This window comes from Stegostoma tigrinum, chromosome 24, assembly GCF_030684315.1.
Source record: "Stegostoma tigrinum isolate sSteTig4 chromosome 24, sSteTig4.hap1, whole genome shotgun sequence".
NCBI lineage: Eukaryota > Metazoa > Chordata > Chondrichthyes > Orectolobiformes > Stegostomatidae > Stegostoma > Stegostoma tigrinum.
Genome location: NC_081377.1, coordinates 47,583,481 through 47,598,480, shown reverse-complemented (window position 1 = coordinate 47,598,480; position 15,000 = coordinate 47,583,481). Strand labels below are relative to the sequence as shown.

Sequence of the window (15,000 nt, the reverse complement as noted above, 5' to 3'; positions counted from 1 at the left end):
TTATTGGAGAGGATACTGAGGAACAGAATCAACCAACATTTGGATAGTCAAGCTCTGACCAGGGATAGCATAGATTTGTGCGCAGGGAGTCATGTCTGATAAATCTGAGTTTTTTGAAGAGGGGAATCGAGAAGATAGATGAGGGTAGGGAACTTGATGTTGTCTGTGTGAACATTAGTAAGGCCTTTGACAAGGTCCTGCATGGCAGGCTAGTTGTGAAGGTTGCATGGGATCCAGAGAGAGCTAGTAAATTGGATTCAAAATTGGCTCAATGGTAGGAAGCAGAGGATGATGGTTAAAGGTTATGTCTCAGATTGGAGGCCTGTGATTTGCGGTGTGCCGTAGGGGTCAGTGCTGGGATCTTTGTTATTTGTTATTTACATAAATGATCTGGATGTGAATGTACAAGGCATGATTAGTAAGTTTGCAGCTGATACAAAATTAGGAGGTAGCGTTGATAGTGAGGAAGGCTTTCAAAAATTATAGAAGGATCTTGATCAGATTGGGAAGTGAACTGAGGATTGACTATGCAATTCAATACAGAGAAGTGTGAGGTGTTGCACTTTGGAAAGTCAAACCAAGGTAGGACTTGTAAAGTAAATGCTATGGTCCTGAAGAGTGTTGCGGAACAAAGGGACCTAGGAATACAAGTACATTGTTGTTGAAAGCGGCATCACAGGTGGACAGAGTGGTGAAGAAGGCATTTAGCATGCTGGCCATCCTCAGCCAAGGCAATGAGTATAAGAGTTGGGCCATTATGTTACAGTTGTATAAGTCATTGGGGAGGCCACACTTGGAGTATTGTGTGCAATTTTGATCACCCTGTTATAGGAAAGACATTGTTAACCTGGAAGGTGTGCAAAGATTTATGACCATGTTGTTAGGGCTAATAAGCGTGAGTTATAGCGAGAGTTTAGCCAGGATAGAACTTTATATCTTGGAATGTAAGAGAATGAAAGGTGACCTTATTGAGGAGTATAAAATCATGGGCGTAAATGAGATGAATGCATATAGTCTTTTTCACAGGGTTGGGGAATTGAAACTAGAGCGCGTAGGTTTAAGGTGAGGGGGAGAGATTTTAAAAGTACATGAGGGAAAATTTCTTCACGCTGAGAGTTTGGATAGGTACATGGATGGGAAGGGATTCTAGAGATATGGACCAATTGGAACTAGCTGAGTGGGCACCATGGTCAGCATGGACGATTTTGGACCTTAAGGGCCTGTATCCATGCTGTATTACTGTATGTCTCTATAAGATGCACTGCAGAAATTCACCAAGGCTGTTTGGACAACATTTTTCAAATCCATGACCACTTCCATTTAGAAGGACAGGGTCAGCAGATACATGGAAGCATACATGCAAGTTGCCCCCAAAGTTAATTCCCATCCTGACTTGGAAATGTACTGTCATTCCTTCACTGTAACTGTGCCAAAATCCTGGAACATCCTAATGCTGTTGGGGACTACCTACAGCATGTGGACTATGGCAAGATAGCTTACCACCACCTTCCTGAGGTCAACTAGTGATGAGCAATAAATGGTGGTCTCATCTGCAAAGCCCCCATCCTGAGAATGAACTTCAATTAAAGGCAAAATATAATCCTGCCTAGCATTGACATTGTGTTATCTATTCAACTTCCAGTAAGATGGCGGAGGAGTACGGCTTCTGAACCCAAGGTCCATCGCTTTTCATTTTCTTTTCTTTTATTACTCGTTTTTTTTCTCTCTTATTTTACTTCCCTCTTGTTGAAGAGCTCGGTCATGGCAAGTGAGCCCACCACAGACAAGTGTCAGCATTGTCATTGGAGGCGAGTTTGAGTTTCTAGCAGTATCTGTATCCGTCGCACATTCATGAAGGTGGAGGCAGGTTTGGGACCAGTATGAGACCTGGCAGCATCACAGTGGCTGCGTTGGTGAAGTGTGCCTCATGGCAGTGGTGGAGTAGAGTTTGGACCAGTGCAATACCCAGCAGCATTGGTGTCATCTGCATCAGCGGGGTCCAGCGAGGACTTATGGTGGTGCGGGTGTTGGTGGAGGTGAGATGGTGCTGTGGTGAAGCAGACTCTTGCCTGACATCACCAGGCCCATAGCCTGCGGTGGATAACTTAACAATAAGGACTATAAGGTTTAACAGTTTTTCTTTATTTCTCTGTATTTCTGCCTTTATATTCTGTATTTTGGCTTATTTTTGTGTTTTAAGATGGCGCTGGAAAATGGTGACACTACACGACTTAGCACTGTATTTTGTACAAAATCCACATGATAATACATCAAATCAAATCATTATTCCTAAAATGTTCCACTACTGACAGTTGATCCACCCCTCAAATGGAAACAGATATTCATGAGTCTTTGCTTGTTTGCAGGTGTACTCGGTCATAATGTTGAGTTTTAAAAACATACTGCCTGTAATGTCAATGAGGTGGATTCCTCCAAATCTTTGCCAGCTGTTTTTTTTTCCTTTTCAACACACCACCTTGCATTCACCACTTAAAGTTCATTCTTTTGGGTGTTGTTGGGAACCGCTATTTCTAAAAAATAAATCTTCTACATACACATTGAATATTATTAACTCAGCAAAAAAAAGTTGCTATGAAATTGTTGTTAGTATTGAGAAAATGCTGAGACATTTTTTAAAAAATTCATAAACAAATAAGTATCTAAGAGCCAGTTCTATTTACAGTTCCAATGCTTTGTTTATGCAGCTTTTTTTTTGATTTTGTATTTTATCAGCTAGCACTATACACCGGAAAGTTTGAAGAATTTCAAGCTACACTTTCAAAAAGTAATGAAGTTTTCACAACCTTCAAACAAGAGATGGAAAAGGTACACTTTACTTCCTTGAAGTTGTCTGCATATACTAGATATTTTTAAATTGTGAGGACTGTTTAACCACAACCAACTGCACCCCCTGCCCTACTTTGTCTGCCAAAACACCATCTGTCTTCAACATATACCTTTTCCTAGACATTGCTAGTTCTGAAAAAGGGTCAATGGACCCAAAACATTAACTCTGATTTCTGTCCACAAATACTGCGAGCCCTGCTGCGATGTTCCAGCAATTTCTGTTTTTCTGATTTCCAGCATCCGCAGTTCTTTTGAATTTTTTTTAATTGTGTGTACTGGATTAGTCACCTTATTTATTTTCCCAAAGCCCCTTTGAATTCTGAACCCATGCATAATTGACTCTTAACACTCCTGTAAAGTAAATTAGAATGTTTTATTAATTTAAAGATGTTGTATAAATAGTTGTTAACCTCCTCTGTTTGTCAGTGTAAATACTAACATTTTTACAAGTCTTCCAAACCAAAGAGGACTTTCGTGAATTGTAATGTCTCCATGCACACTCTGGTAAAATCCAGTGACAGGGTACAAACTTGGATTTGAATCTGTGAATCTTTCAGTTTGTCATTATAGGATTCTTGTCTTTCAATTCTGAATTAAGTGATATTTATACCTTTGTGCTAATGTAATGAAAAATATCCAGCATAATATGGCAAATGCCCCATGATAAAATTCACCCCATTGTGATCACTACAATTTCGTATCAACATGCGAGGCACCCCTCCTGTCAGTGATGTCAAGAAAGTTGAACAAGTTGACAGTTTTAGCCTGCTTTGCATGAAATCCCCACCTAATGCTCCATATTATTAATCTACAGTATTTCAACATTTTTGTATATTCTTATTTACAAAACAGTTCTCCCACTTTCTTTTGATCAGATGACAAAAAAGATCAAAAAGCTGGAAAAGGAGACCACCATGTATCGTAGCAGATGGGAAAGTAGTAATAAAGCACTGCTGGATATGGCAGAAGAGGTTGGTCGTTGGTTATTTCCATTTTGAGTTAATCTGTTAAATCTTAATTTTCTACAATTGACTTGAAGTGTAAATTCTTGGTATATTGGTTTTCTGAAAAAAAAGTTTGCTATGTACAGTACTTGTGGCTCAAATTGATGTACATGTGCTTTCATTTGTAGCATCTACATTTGAATCAGCCAGACAGATGTCACAGACATTTAACGAACAGATGGAGGCCATTCGGCCAATTGGCCCATGCTGCTTCCCACAGAGCATCCAGTCAGCACCTCATTTGTTCCCTATAGACTTCTAAGCTTATTTCTTTGAAGTGCCTGACCAATTAGGATTAATGCTCAGTTTGGCTTCCACCAGCACCACTTAATTCTGCCAGGACCTCATTACGGTCTTGGATAAAAGGCTGAACTCCAGAGTTGAGATTAGAGTGATCACTCTTGACTCCAGTGTGGCATTCAACTGACTGTGGCCTGATGCAGTCCTTGCAACACTAGTTGTGGTTGTTGGAGGTCAGTCATCTAAGGTACAGGACAATTCTGCTAAAATTCCTGAAGGTAGTCCTTCGCCCACCCATCTTCAGCTGTTTTACCAATAACCTTCCCTCCATCATGACACCCGAAGTTGGGATATTCGCTGATGATTATATAATGTTCAGCACCACTCTTTAAGTACTGAATTTCAGTACAGCTGAAATACAGCTTTGTTATTTCAGCAGCGGGAGTCCAGGAGAAAGAGCAAGGGCAGCCTGGGAAGGTAAACTTTTCAATTATGAAAGTCTTACCTCTCGTGACTGCTTCCTTTCAGTTGTTTCAGTGGCAGGAGTCCAGGAGAAAGCACAAGGGCAGCCTGGGAAGGTAAGCTTCCACCCAACAAATTTGGGAGTTAACTAATACCTGAGACACGACAAGCATAGTGTCTCCCACTCCTTCACCTCCCCATACATAATAATAACAACTAAGTGTGCTGAGCAGGTAAGCTATTTGCATTTTTTTTCCCTCATCTCTTTTCCTTTTGGGATGGTCACCTAGATGCCAAATCCTCTGGGAGCGGGTCGGTAGGCAAAGCCGGAGTCTGTTTGAGCATATAACGGAGTAAACTTCCTGGTGCAGAGAACACAAAAACTTTAAAAAAAAACTAATTAATTTTAAATAATTAACTAAGTAGAGATGGCAGACCAATGACTTGGCAGCTAGCTGATCCCATTGAGAACGGCAGTGACCACATCTGCAGGAACTGTTGGCTGCTTGAGGAGCTCTGGCTCAAAATTGATGAACTGGAATCCGAACTCCAAACACTGTGGCACATCTGGGAGGGGAGAAATACCTGGATGCTCTGTTCCAAGAGGCAGTCATACCTGGTAGATTAACCAATGTTAATTTGATCGGTGAGCAGGGACAGCAGTGTGTGTTGCGAGTGAGGCAGGTAGAGGGAGCCTGCAGATGGAAACACAGGAGCCGTAGCCCTTGACATTGTCCCACAGGTATGAGGCACTTGCTCCCTGCATGGATGAGGAACAGAGGGACAGGAAGGATGAGTCAACTGACCGTGGCACCATGGTCCAGGAGGCCATTCAAGAGGGAGGAGCTAAAAGACAGTTTGTAGTTGTAAGGGATTCCATCATCAGAGGGATAGACTGTATCCTTCGCGAGCAGGATAGAGAATCCCGCATGGTGTGTTGCCTGCCCGGTGCCAGGGTGCAAGACATCGTTGACCGGTTTGATAGGAATTTGAGAGGGAGGGGGAGGATCGGTTGTTGTGGTCCAAGTAGGTAACAACAATATAGGCAGGACTAGGAAAAAAGACCTGTTTCGGGATTATGAAAAGCTAGGAACAAAATTTAATAAAACAGGTCTTCCAGGGTCATAATCTCTGGATTCCTGCCCAAGCCACGTGCAAATTGGCAGAGGCGATGATCAGGGAAGTAAACACATGGCAAAAAGAGTGGTGAGGGAAAGAGGGTTTCCTTTTCATGGGGCACTGGCATCAGTTCTGGCGCAGGAGGGATCTATACCGCTGGGACGGACTCCACCTGAACACGGCCAGGTCCAGTGCTCTGGCGAAAAGGGTAAATAGGGTGCTTAATAGGACTTTTAACTAGTAAGTTGGGGGGGGTGGAGAAGTGAGTGTAGAGGGAGAATAACAATTAATGTAAGGTAAAGCAGCAGGTTAGCAGGTGACGAGGAAGATTCCACTTCGTTGAAAATTAGGAAAAAATACTAAAGGGAAGGAGAACTCAAGAGCTGTTAATAATGGAGGTAGTAGGACCCAAAAGAAGGTGCAAAGAGGGCACTTTATCTCGGAGCATTCGAAACAAGGTGGGTGAGTTGACGGTGCAAATCGTGGCAAATGGGTATGATTTACAGGCCATTACAGAGACATGGTTACAGGATGGTCATGACTGGGAGTTAAATATCCAGGGGTATCAAACTGTTCGGAAGGTCAGACAGGAAGGTAAGGGAGGCCATGTTGCTCTGATTTTTAAGGATGATATCAGGGCGGTAGTGAGGGATGATATGGGTTCTACTGAACAAAAGGTTGAATCTATCTGGGTGGAAATTAGGAATAACAGGGAGAAGAACCCCCTGTTAGGTGTTGTCTATAGGCCACCAAATAATGACATCATGATGGGACGGGCAATAAACGTAGAAATAGCTAATACAGTAAAAATGATGCAGCAATTATGGCGGATTTTAATCTACATATCGATTGGTCAAACCAGCTCGGTCATGGCAGCCTTGAGGAGGGGTTCGTAGAATGCATCCATGTTAATTTCCTTCAGCAATATGTAATCGAACCTGTGAGGGAACAAGCTATCCTAGGTCTAGCCCTGTGTAATGAGACAGAAATAATAAATGATCTCACAGTTAGGGATCCTCTCAGAAGGAGCGATCACAGTATGGTCGAATTTAAAATACAGATGGAGCGTGGGAAGGTTAAATCCAGGACCTATGTCCTGTGCTTAATCAAAGGAGACTATGAAGGAATGAGGGAGGAGTTAGCTAAGGTAAATTGGGAGCAAAAACTTTATGGTGGGTTCATTGAGGAACAGTGGAGGACTTTCAAAACAATTTTTCACAGTGCTCAGCAGAAGTATATTCCAGTGATAAAGAAGAACTGTAAGAAAAGACCCAGCCAGCCATGGATGTTTACGGAAATAAAAGAAAGTATCAGATTGAAAAAAAACACATACAAAAAAGCAAAGATTAGTGGGAAACTAGTAGACTGGGAAATCTTTAAAGGCCAACAGAAAGCCACAAAAAAAAGTAAGATAGATTGAGAGTAAACTAGCTCAGAATATACAGACAGGCAGCTAAAGTTCTATAAATACATAAATCGTAAAAGAGTGGCGAAGGTAAACATTGGTCCTTTAGAGGATGAGAAGGCCAATTTAGTAACTGGGAATGTGGAAATAGCCGAGACATTAAACAGCTAGTTAGTGTTGGACTTCATAGTGGAAGACACAAATAACATGCTGAAAACTAATGGCAAGAAGATTATAGCGGGTGAGGAGCTAGAAACTATCATTATCACTAAGAAGGCTATGCTGGGCAAGCTCGTGGGGCTAAAAGTAGACAAGCCTCCTGGCCCTCATGAAATGCACCCCAGGGGACTAAAAGAGGTGATGGGGGAAGTAGCAAATGCACTAGTAATTATTTACTAAAATTCACTAGACCCTGGTTCCTGCAGATTGAAAAACAGCCAATGTGGTGCCACTGTTTAAAAAAGGAAGTAAAATAGCAGGTAACTATAAGCCAGTTAGCTTGACTTCTGTAGTGGGAAAAATGCTTGAATCTATCATTAAGGAAGAAATAGCAAGACATCTGGATATAAATTCTCCCATTGGGAACACCCAGCATGGGTTCATGAAGGATAAATCATGTTTAACTAATTTGGTGGAATTCTTCGAGGACAGTACTTTCATGGTGAACAATGAGAAACCTGTGGATGTGGTGTATCCGGATTTCCAGAAGGCATTTGACAAGGTGCCACACCAAAGGCTGCTACATAAGATAAAGTTGCATTGTATTACAGGTAATGTATTGGCATGGATAGAGGATTGGTTGATCAGTAGAGAGCAAAGAGTAGGGGTAAATGTGCGTTTTTCTGGTTGGCGGTCAGTGGCTAGAGATGTGCTTCAAGGATCGGTGGTGGGACTGCAATTGTTTACAATTTATATAGACGATTTGGAATTGGGGACTAAGTGTGGTGTGTCAAAATTTGCAGATGCCACTAAGGTGAGTGGTAGAGCAAAGTGTGCAGAAGACACAAAGTCTGCAGAGGGATATAGATAGTCTAAGTGAGTGGGCAAAGGTCTGGCAGATGGAGTACAATGTTGATAAGTGTGAGGTCATCCATTTTGATAGGAATAACAGCAAAATGGATTCTGTTTTAAATGGTAAAAAATTGCAGCACACTGCTTAGCAGAGGGACTTGGGTGTCCTTGTGCATGAATCGCTAAAAGTAGGATTGCAAGTGCAGCAGATAATTGAAAAGGCAAATAGAATTTTGTCTGTCATTGCTAGAGGGATGGAGTTTAAAAACCGGGGGGCTATGCTGCAGCTGTATAGGGTCCTGGTGAGGCCACACATGGAGTACTGTGTCCAGTTTGGTCTCCTTACTTGAGAAGGGATGTCCTAGCGCTGGAGGGGGTCAGAGGAGGTTCACTCAGTTGATTCCAGAGTTGAGAGTGTTGGTTTATGAGGAGAGACTGAGTAGACTGGGATTATACTCATTGGAATTCAGAAGAATGAAGAGAGATCTCATAGAAACATAAAAGATTATGAAGGGAATAGATAAGGTGGAGGCATGGAGAAGTGTCTAGGACCGTAACATCAGCCTTCCTGCTCCTCTGATGCTGCTTGGCCTGCTGTGTTCATCCAGCTCAATGACTTGTTATCTTAGGTTGTTTCTGCTAGCAGGTGAAACGAGGACTAGAGGGCATCGTCTCAAAACAAAGGGAAGCAGACATAGGATTGAGGTCAGGAGGAACTTCTTCACCCAAACGGTTTTGAATCTGTGGAATTCCCTGCCCAGTGAAGCGGTTGAAGCTACCTCGCTGAATGTTTTTAAGGCAAGGCTAGATAAATTTTTGAACAGTAAAGGAATTAAGGGGTCTGGTGAGCGGGCGGGTAAGTGGTGCTGAGTCTCAAAAAGATCAGCCATGATCTTATTAAACGGTGGGGCAGGCTCGAGGGGCCGGATTGCCGCCTCCTGCTCCTAGTTCTTATGTTGTTATGAATTCTCTAACACTCAGGTAACTGTTGAGGTAAATACATTGAGGACTTTCAAGAAAGATGTAGGTATAGTTTTTAGGGCTAAAAGAATCAAAGGAAATGGGTCGAAAACAGGAACTGTGTACTGAGTTGGATGATCAGCCATGTTCATAATGGTGGTGCAAGCTTGAAGAGCTGAATGGCCTACACCTACAATACACCTACATCTACAATATTGTGATTCTGTGCAGCAATCCTTGCCTATGTATCAAGCTTGAGCTGATAGGTGACACGTAACACCTATGTGACTTAAGTTTCAGACAGTAACTGTCTCTAACAAGAGAAAATCCAACATTGATTTGATATTCAGTGACATCACCATCACTAAACCTTCACTATCAGAATCCTAGAGGTTCCCATTAAACAGAACTGGACCAGCCATGTAAATGCTATGTTTACAAGAGCAGACAGAGGCAAGGAATTCTGTAGTAATCTGCCTCTTGATTCCACAAATGCAGTCCTCCATCTTCAAGGCATGTCAGAACTGTGGCACAGGAAAACTGTCCACTTGACAGGATGAGTTTACATCAGTAACACTCAAAAAGCCAACGCCATCTGGAAGAAAGAGGCAGCTTTATAAAATTAATTTGTCGGAAATGGCTATCACTGGCTAGCACACTTTTGCCTGTCCCTAATTGCCCTTGAAGATGGTGGTGAGCTGCCTTCTTGAACTGTTGTAGTCCACCTCTGTCGGTTGCTGCTGGAGAGGGAATTCAGAATTTTGAATCGGCAACAGTGGAGGACCAGTGATATATTTCCAAGTCATGATGGAGAGTAGCTTGGAGGAGAGCTTGCAGGTGGTGGTTTTTCTGTTTCTGATTTGATTTGATTTATTGTCACGTGTATCGAAGTACAGTGAAAAGCTTTATTTACGAGCAAGACAGGCAGATTGTAATAAACAAGGACATTCAGATCATAAGGTGAAAAAAAAATTAGGCATATGGGTTACACTGCATGATGCAATTTCTGGGCAAGGTTAGCAACAACAAGATCAGTGTTATTTGAAGTTAGTGCTCATTCACCAGTCTAGTAATGGCAGGGAAGAAGCTGTTCTTGAACCTGCTGGTGCATGTGTTCAAGCTTCTGAATCTTCTGCCTGACGGAAGAGGTTGTAGGAGACCATTATCCGGGTCGGATGGATCTTTTGATAATGTTGGCAGCCTTTCCACAACAACGAGGTGTGTAAATGGAGTCCTTGGATGGAAGGCTGGCTTCCGTGATGGTCTGGACTGTGCACACAGCCTTCTGTAGTTTCTTACGGCCCTGGGCAGAGCAGACCGTTAAGCACCTGGACAGTATGCTTTCGGTGGTGGATCTGTAGAAGTTGGTGAGGGACCTTATGGACATGACAAATTTCCTGAGGAAGAAGAGGTGCTGTTGTGCCTTCTTGACTGCCACGTCTACATGGGCAAGTCCAGGACAGGTTGTTGGTTATTGTCAGTCCCAGGAATTTGAGCTGTCAACCCTCAGTTGATGTAGATGGGGGCGTGATCTCCACCTTTCATTCTAAAGTCAATGATCAGTTCTGTAGTTTTGCCGACATCGAGAGAAAGGCTGTTATCATTGCACCACCTCGCCAAGACCTGCACCTCCTTTCTGTATTCCGACTCGACGTTATTTGATATTCATCCTACCACGGTCGTGTCTTCAGTGAACTTGTAGATGGCATTCATTCAGAATTTGGTAATACAGCCATGGGTGTACAGAGAGTACAATAGGAGGCTCAGATTGCATCCTTGGGGAGCTCCAGTGTTGAGTGTTATTGTGGAGGAGGTGCAGTTGTCTATCTTCACTGATTGCGGACCTAGGTCTCGGAGTTTTGAGATCAGTCTGGAGGGGATAATAATGTTGAAGGTGGAGCTGTAGTTGATGTGCAGGAATCAGGTGTAGGCGCCCTTTTTGTCCAGATGCTCCAAAGATGAGTGCAGGGCTAGGGAAATTGTGTACACTGTGGACCTGCTATGCCAATAGGTAAACTGTAGGGATCAAAGCATACTGGGAGACTAGAGTTAATGTGGGCCATGACCAGCCTCTTAAGCACTTCATGATAATGGAGGTCAGAGCCACTGGGTGATAGGCATTAAAGCACATTGCATGTGCTTTCTTCGGTATTGGGGAGATGGTGGTCTTACAGCAGCTGGGAACTTTGGCTTGTAGGGTGGACTTGGTTGAAGATTTCAGTGAATACCTCTGCCAGATAATCCACACAGGATCTAAGTGCTTGGCCAGGGATTCCACCTGTGCCCATCATTTTCCTTGGGTTGGCTCCCAGGAAAAATGATCTGATGTCTGCAGTGGTGACAGTGGGCACGCGTGCTTCCGGGGCTGTCGGAGCAGGTGACACTGCACCACTGGTATTCTGCTCAAACTGAGCAAAGAAAGCATTCAGCACATCAGGGAGGGATGTGTCTTTGTCTGCTGTCTTGCTGTGCTTCATTTTGTATCCTGTAATGTTGTATATGTCACACGACAGGAGGCGGGAGTTTGTATGGTTGGTTTGGACCTCTAATTTGGTAAGGTACTACTAAGAGGCTTCCCTGATGGCTTTGCGGAGGTCATGTCTGGATTTTCTGTATAGATTTGGGTTATCTGACTTGAATGTTGTATGCCTGGTTTTCAGTCGGAAGTGGATTTCTTGGTTCATCCAAGATTTCCAGTTGGGGAACACCTGGATTGACTTCGTTGATACACACACTTGCTAATGAAGTCCATGACAGTGGTGGCACACTCGTCTAGGTTTTCAGCTGAGTGCTTGAATATGATGCAGTCCTGGAGACAGTCTTCCAGAGTGTTGTACTTTTTGTGAACAATCATCCCATTTCAGCTCCTTGTAAGCTGGGAGGAGGAACACAGCGCTGTGATTTGATTTTCTCAAGTATGGGTGAGGGATGGGACGGTAGACATCTTTGGTTGTATAGCAGTGCACCAGGATATTTGGTTGTGTAGTGGGGCAGGAGATGTATTGGTGGTACTGCTGCCATTGTTCTTATCCATGGATTTGGAAGGTGCTATTTGAGGATCTTTCGTGAATTTCTGCAGTGTGTCTGGTAGATGCTGCTACTGATCGGTAGTGCAGGGAGTGGATGCTTGTCCATATGGTGCCAGTTAAGCTGGCTAATTTGTCCAGCATGGTGTCAAGCTTGTTGAATGTTGCTGGAGCTACACCTGTCTAGGAAGGTGGGGCGTATTCCATCACACTCCTGACTTGTGCCTAATAGATGATGGACAGGCTTTGGCAAGTCAGAGGTGAGTTACTCAGCACAGTATTCCTAGCTTCTGACATTTGTATTCGCTGCGTTTTATATGGCAGGTTTAATTCTGTTTCTGGTCAGTGGTAACCCCAAAGATGTTTAGAGTGGGGGAATTCAGTGATCGTAACACCATTGAATGACAAGGAGTAGTGGTTAGATTCTCTCTTTATTGAGCTGGTCATTGCCTGGTATTTGTGTGGCATGACTATTACTTGCCATTTGTCAGCCCAAGCCTGGATACTGTCCAAATTTTGTTGCACTTGAACATAGGCTGCTTCACTCTCTGAGGAAGCGTGAGTGATGCTGAATATTGTGCAATCATTAGTTAACATCCCCACTTCTGACCTTATTATGGAGGGAAGGTCATTGATGAAACTGCTCAATGTGGTTGGGCCTAGGATATTATCCTGAGGAACCCATGCAGAAATGACCTGGAGTTGACATGACTGACCCCCTACAACAGTGACTATCATCTTATGTGCCAGGTATGTGTCTTAGTGGTGGAGATTTTGCCCCGGTACCCATTAATTCTTGTTTTGCTAGCCTGCTTGGTTGATACCTCATTCACTGCTGCCATCAACATTCAAACTCTTCACCATTGATGCTCTGTGTACCATCTATAAAGTGTACTGCAGTAACTCAGCAAGGTTCCTACAATAACATATTCCAAGCCCATGACCACTAGCATCTAGAAGGGTAAGGGCAGCAGATAGATGGGAACACTACCACTTGCAAGTTCCTTTCCAAGCCACTCTCCATCTTGACCTGGAAATATATCATTGTCATTGGGCCAAAGTCCTGGAAGTCCCTCCCGAGCATCATTGTAATGGTTCCTACACCCCAAGGTCTACAGTTCAAGAAGCTTAACTCACCCCTGCCATTTCAAGGGGAATTAGGATTGGGCAAAAAATGCTGGATTAGCCAATGACACCCACGCCCTGTGAACAATTTTTAAAAAATACAACTGGCGATAGAACAAGCCCAACATATTCCCATTATGATGAAATGTAGGAGCCAGAACCCTGGATGTCTAGGAATGTTCAGGACTAGACAAAAAGTGAGAAGTTTTTAACAGATACAAAGGGAGCAAATTAACAGATGTCCTAGTGGAGTACAGAGTGCAAAGAAGGATCATAAAGCAATTCATATATCAAGGGGAAAATGATAATGAGAGAAAGAGTAGGAACCAAGGGAGCAATCTACGTGTGGAGCCAGAGGACATAGGCAGGGTGTTAAATAAGTACTTCACATCTATCATCTTTGACTTTGGATATGGGTACAGAATTTGGGAAGAGGGGCTGAGATCTTTGAGCAATTTGACTTAAGGAATGAGGAGATATTAGAGCTTTCTGTGGGCTTAAAAATGGACAGATCCCCAGCCCCAGATGAGTTGTATCACACGCCACTCTGGGAGACGAGAGAGGACATCACAGGAGCTCTGACCCAAATTTTTAATTCCTCTCTGGCCACAGGGAAATTGCCACATGACTGGGGGATACTTCGTGGCTGTTTTCAAGAAGGGTGATTGAGATAAGCCAGGGAATTATAGACCAGTAAGTCTCACATTAGTGGTAGGGAAATTTAGAAAATTCTGGAGAGAATTAATCTCCATTGAAGAGGCATGGTTTGGTAAGGGACAGCTAGCACGGCTTTTTCAGAGAGAGACATGTCTCTCAAATTTGAATTTTTCGAGGAGGTGATTGGTTATGTAGATGAGACTAGTGTAGTTGATGTCTTTTATACAGATTTCCAAAAGCCTTTGGCATGGTCCCACAAGGGAGCCAGATTAAAGAAGATAATCTCTGGATTATTACCCGAGCTACATGCAAGTTGGCATAAGGACACGAGAATAAGGGAAGTAAACGTGGCCAAAAGTGTGATGTAGGTAAGAGGGGTTCCTTTTCGTGGGGCACTGGCATCAGTTTTGGAACAGGAGGGTTCTGTGCGGCTGGGACGGTCTCCTCCTGAACCGAGCTGGGACCAGTGTTCGAGTGAAAACGGTAAATAGGCTGATCAACAGGATTTTAAACTAGAAAGTGGGAGCGAAGGGAATAGCAAAACACCCAAGAAGTATAATGGCCAATGGGAAACCAAGTAGCAGGTTAACATCTGTGGGGTTGGATTTAACTACATGGAAAAGTATCCAAAAAGAAAGGAGAACTCAGAGGAGGTTATAGAAGTCTCCAGAACACACAATAGGACAGAATGCTTGGAAAGGGTTAGAAATCTAATTCCAGATGCACTAGATAAATGAATAACAATGTGAAGAGGGATGGTAAAGACAGGACTGAAGGTGTTATATCTAAAAGCACACACTATACGTAATAAGGTAAATGAGCTTGTGGCACAAATCGAAATTGGCAGGTGTGATTTGGTGGGCATCCCTGAGATGTGGCTACAAGGGAATCCAGTCTGGGAACTAAATATCCAAAGATATGCATTCTGTTGAAAAGATGGGCAGAAGGGGTGGGGTCGCCTTATTGGTAAGAAATTAAATCAGTATTGAGAAATGATGTATGGTCAGATGGTGTAGAATCTGTTATGGGCAAAGTTGAGGAACTGCAAAGATAAACAAAACAAAATGGGAGTTATGTGCAGGCCTCCAAACAGTAGTCAGGATTTGGGGCACAAGATACACCAGGAGATAGAAAAGGTATGTAA

The 15,000-nt window shown here is 43.2% G+C and overlaps 1 protein-coding gene across 2 annotated transcripts in view; it reads left to right on the top strand.

The window, feature by feature from the left end:
• Positions 1–15,000, top strand: part of txlna (taxilin alpha) — a 124,520-nt gene that overhangs the window by 74,841 nt on the left and 34,679 nt on the right. For both annotated transcript variants that reach the window (XM_048557911.2, XM_048557910.2), the window contains exons 8-9: positions 2,734–2,826; positions 3,723–3,818. In XM_048557911.2, the coding sequence (XP_048413868.1) occupies positions 2,734–2,826; positions 3,723–3,818 (189 nt within the window). The remainder of the gene's footprint in view (positions 1–2,733; positions 2,827–3,722; positions 3,819–15,000) is intronic.